Below are 5083 nucleotides of genomic sequence, written 5' to 3' on the forward strand. Positions count from 1 at the left end.
CGACAGTCCCCAGTGCAATTCAACACAGAGAAGTTATCATACGGATTCATTTATTTAAAGAACTCCTTGGCACAACTACAGAGTCATATTACATGCTACAATTTACTTTCACGAAAACAAATATTGCACATCTATAGTCAAACATCTGTCTGCTAAAAACCTATGTCTACATTAATGTACCCCCAAATTATTGATAGGGGTGTCATCATTAATACTGACGAGCACGCACTAACATGTATTCACACATTAACATGTTATCAAAAGTCATGACATCACCATGATGCATAGAAGCGTCCATAAAAGTACCAGCGTTTCACAATGTTACTTCAAAAACGGCTCCACTTTTTCCGAGAACCTGTTCGTGTTTGCGATTATGTTCGTTGGCAAGTGTTCGTGAAGTAGAAACCGTATCTTTAATGAAGCAGTCATTTTGCACGCCGTCAATCTGAGCTGTGGCGTCCTAGCAACGCCACTGAGATCAACACCAGGAATGTACTTCACACACTGTGACCATGTGGGGCATGTCCTTCGTGGCGAACGAGCGCTATAACCACTAGACTAACCCACAGATGTACAAACAGCATGTGCATATCTGTCAGCTTGACGTAATCGTCCGGAAGGAGAGGTTCCTGTAGTACCAGGTGCGGACTCACTTGATTCCCCTGTTGACTACAGCATTCACAGCTCATGTGGTGGTATTCATCCTCACGCTATGAAACACACATGCTCCAGCTGACACAAACCTGACGATCATGTCGACAGTGTCAGTAGCACTTTTTCTTGCAATATTGGGATTGCAGCAGAAGAGTAAAATAACATTCTAGAAGTTTATTCAACCGTCACAGTCAATTGGTGGAGCAGATGGAACGGCTCGGAGTGGCAGTAGCTCGTGTATGTCTTCAAATGATGGAGGTGGTGAGAGTGGCTGCATCCTCGACCATTTCTTGCATAGATCGTTACAGCGGTGAGTTTTGAAAAATTCGTTGATGCCGTGCGCGCCAAGATCAGTGCCACCGAACTCTTCGTTTTGCGAATGGATGACGGGAATGGTCACGTGGTACGCCCCGCCCTTTTCGACTCCTTGGAAATCGCATATGATTAGAGCTCCTCGTGACTGGTGGTACGTGAAGTGCGAGAAGGCTTCCAGAAGTATTGCTCTCTCATGTTCAAATTCTGTGTTCGTCACACAGAAGTGTGTAAACTTCCCAGGAATGTGTTCTTCTATTCCCACCCACTCATTGTCGTTGAGGCTTCTACACCTGCTCCGGTAGCCCAAGATGTCGTTTATTTTTGACACGGAGTCCATGAGAGCAACTATTGGAACGTTGACTTTAATGTCCCACCGTCCAGGATATTGGCTGTTGAACATGTCCAAAAACAGATTGGCCGTTTGTCCTTTAAGTTCTTCATTTTGCCACACCTCCCGACTCCGAAGTTGATTTCTGAAGGCCTTCACGACTACCGTCTCTCCTGACCTTGGCCCAAGGCCGTTCAAGCATCCTTGGTAACACTTCTTCCGCTTGCCCTTTGCAAACGATTTCCAATCAATGCCGACCCAGTAACTATGTCCGTTCGAGTCAGTAGAACAAAGAGTGTCGGTGCTCAGCTGATTGCCCATTGTCTAACGAGTAGCCTGAAACAGATGATTATTAATGATTATACATCTAAAGATGACGTAATGTGTTCTAAGGTCAGTTTTAAAATTAATTAACAGTCTTGCTTTTATTGATCACAGGGATAAAGCGTAATTGGACTTGTGAAAGTGTTTGCTCGCCAAACCGACGAAACGGTTCTATACCCAACAAGTTATTAGGTGTAAATGCCCACTAAGTTGCCACTGGAACGAACACAAGTGTCGAACCAATGTCATAGTACCACACTTTTCATGCATAGTACTAAACAGGCCACGTACTAAACAGGCATGTATATCATATACATGTACATGCAAATGAACAGATGGGGTCAGATTTATACTAGTGATATCATCGTTTGCATGGTCCTGTGACTGCTTGTTGTCTTGATATCCAGACGTGGTTTTCCCAGCATGCATTCCGGTGTTATCTAATCTTATACGGATATGATGTTTTCCCCATTACACGCTTTGTCAAGTCAGATACTAATATACCTGTGTGGTTAGCACCTCTGCATTAGCATCAGAGGCGTAACGCTGGCGACGTATACGTTCATCACGTGCCTCGTCTGTTGGCCCAGTGACCAGAGACGCGTGGAAAGAATGTTAATGACTAGCCTAGTCAACTACATAAACTTAACATTGTGATCGACTACAGCAGATCTACCTGTTCCATTGTCAGGCATGTTACCTATACAACACATAGCACAGGTAGGCACACCTGTCGTCAGGTATTGAATGTGAGTTTGTTGTATCTCTCACTGAATATTCCACACTGTTTATGTTTGACAGTGAAACCGGTACAGACACTATAGTAAAACCTTGTTAATCCAGACTTACATGTCCTCCCTCATAACGTCCGGATAAAAGGGGACTTGGGTCAGAGAACAGTTTCCTAACAATCCTTGTGACAGTAATCTCGGGGTTTTCCGATTAATTACTCCGAATTAACGACGTTTCAACTGAACTGGAAAATATGCTTCTTATGAAATATTCCAACATAGAGTAACCTTGGTATATCACAAATTAACAATTTTGAATCGATCTAAATGCTCACATTACTAACTGAGATAGATAAAAGACGCATATTACGTCTTTGGATGAATAAATCACCAATATGGCTGTTTGTCCTTGTCACGCCCACATTACCAAGTGACATATGACCACTGTGTATGTATGTTTACAAATACAGGCCAACACATATGTATGTATGTCTTATCCACAAACTGCATATTGTCGTCTGATCAGACATCCGTCGAGTAACACTGGCAGTACCTTCTTGGAAGATTAATATATTGTACCAGAAACGAGATATATGACATATTTTGTAGAACTGATTCACAGTATATATAACTCATACCGAGAAAAGAAACATTCAAAAATGAATAAAACGGAAATATAATATAAAATATTAATAAACAGCAGTTAAAATGACTAAGTGCACGGCTGAACAGGCACAAACCAAACACGATACACACTGTCGAACACATCGGGCCTTAATCAATAATTAATTAAAAACAGTGATATCCTACTTGGTCTGTACTAAACCTGAACTTATATAAATGTCATATAGCACTTGTATATACCCCTGTTTCGCTCGAAAACAAATACATGTTAACACAAAAAATCTCCTACCTCGGAATCAGATGGCTCATTGGCGAATTGACGACATAAGGGAAACAGCTGAGTATTTTCGACTGACCAGATGTGCATTACGTCCACTTAGTTACTCCCGATATTAATGTGCAAGGGTATTTCCCCTTCTGACCACGGCTGACCGGTCAGTATCAATAGATCACTGCAAGCTCATTGGTCAGTGAAAGGGCACCTGGCACGCCAGCACGTGCTTATGACCGTTTGCTATTGATTTCAACGGTATCTTTGTTATTACAGTCCAGAGATTATTCTAACGGTTCCGCGGATCAACCCATGGGGATTAGATTTCCTTATTTGGGCTTGGCCTTGGTTACTATTGTGAACTCGTTGTGAAAACATGTAACTGATCTTCTGTTCCATTCATCCTCCTCAGCATTGTACTATTCTCATTGGTGGATTTAACGTGTCGGTACAAGTCGAGGTGGATAAATATCTTTACAATAAAGCAGTTTCATTAAATGTTTAATTTTTGTTTGATTTCTTTATCTTCTTCACATTTTCGCGTTGATGTAATACATTCCAAAATGATATGTTGGTTTTGAAATAATTTACTAATTTCTAAATGCCCTCCAAAGACGTCACTAATTTGTATGATTTCACCTACCCAGAACCAGCTCGCGAGTTAAAGACGTTTCAACAGACATTGTTAAAACGCTGATGTAAACACAAATTTGAAATTATTCAAAAACAATAATTATCGAAAACCACTGATTTACAGATTTCATATAGCCAATTAAGGTTAGACTGTAGACATGGTACAATAAGAAAGTTGCTTTTATTCTACAACTGCTTTCTAAGGAGAAGTATGCTGTAGGATGAATCTGGGATTGAGATTGGTATCAAACAAACATCGAATCACAATGGCTGTGGCTCGTTCCCCTCCCAGTCACTAGAACACAAGTACGTGTTGTGTTAAATGGACACAGCCTCATAAAACAACAGTTATGCTTGGTCTAGAGGTCAGGAACAGTACCACAGAGTTAGATACACGTTAAAAGTGTATAGCGAGATCGTTATCTGGGCCACATTCTGACCTGTCACATCACAGCGTAGGTCTTACCTTGCTTAATCCTTCCAAGAATATTAATCCAGTTACGTTACTTGTCCGTATTACACGAGTTCGTGTTGCGGGTTGCCGATTACGTATTGATATGTGGAGTTTCTGTGCATGGAATGCACTTCGGACCATTTATACTGTCTGTCATGTCTTGCTTCAGTGACGCCATGTGTGTATCTATTTTAAGATGTGATGGTCACGTGGTACCTTTACCCTACTCCCATTGGATTGTTTGCTTTCCGGCCGATCTAAACATAGCAACTGACAGGTACTTGTTGAATGACGGTGATGACAGATTATAACTCCACAGCTCTGGAAAATCCCAACAAGTTTCCAACTTCCACGGCTAGCCAGGTGGATGTCTGTCTAAATGAGATAAGGTGTATTAATAGGAGACGTTCAAAACACCCTCTTGCGAAATGAATACCGCTGCTTTGACAGGTCTGGGTGTACTTTACCCATGCATGTTCTATTCTCGTCCAGTCCTTTTTAAATTATCAACAGGTTAATAGATTTTTAGTCCAACATGCCATTTGATATGAATAAAGACATACACAAGTACAATGCACGCACATAGGAGATATCGCATACAATAAGGCGTCAATCATATTGGGAAACGATTGACGTACGAACTGATTTGAGTTACGACATAATCTATTGACTAATATAAAGGAGTATTTTTTAACACCGAGAAACTCTCACCGTTCTGTTATTGGAGTGTAGCTTTAAAGTACTTCTTG

The 5083-nt window shown here is 41.1% G+C and overlaps 1 protein-coding gene across 1 annotated transcript; it reads right to left on the minus strand.

Moving 5' to 3' along the window:
* Positions 1–832: 832 nt before the first annotated feature.
* On the minus strand, positions 833–1618 carry LOC137258627 (eukaryotic elongation factor 2 kinase-like). The gene has a single exon (XM_067796323.1). The coding sequence runs from the start codon at positions 1616–1618 to the stop codon at positions 833–835; it is 786 nt and encodes a 261-aa protein (XP_067652424.1).
* Positions 1619–5083: the final 3465 nt, after the last annotated feature.

This window comes from Haliotis asinina, chromosome 12 (assembly GCF_037392515.1).
Source record: "Haliotis asinina isolate JCU_RB_2024 chromosome 12, JCU_Hal_asi_v2, whole genome shotgun sequence".
In the NCBI taxonomy this organism is placed as follows: Eukaryota; Metazoa; Mollusca; class Gastropoda; order Lepetellida; family Haliotidae; genus Haliotis; species Haliotis asinina.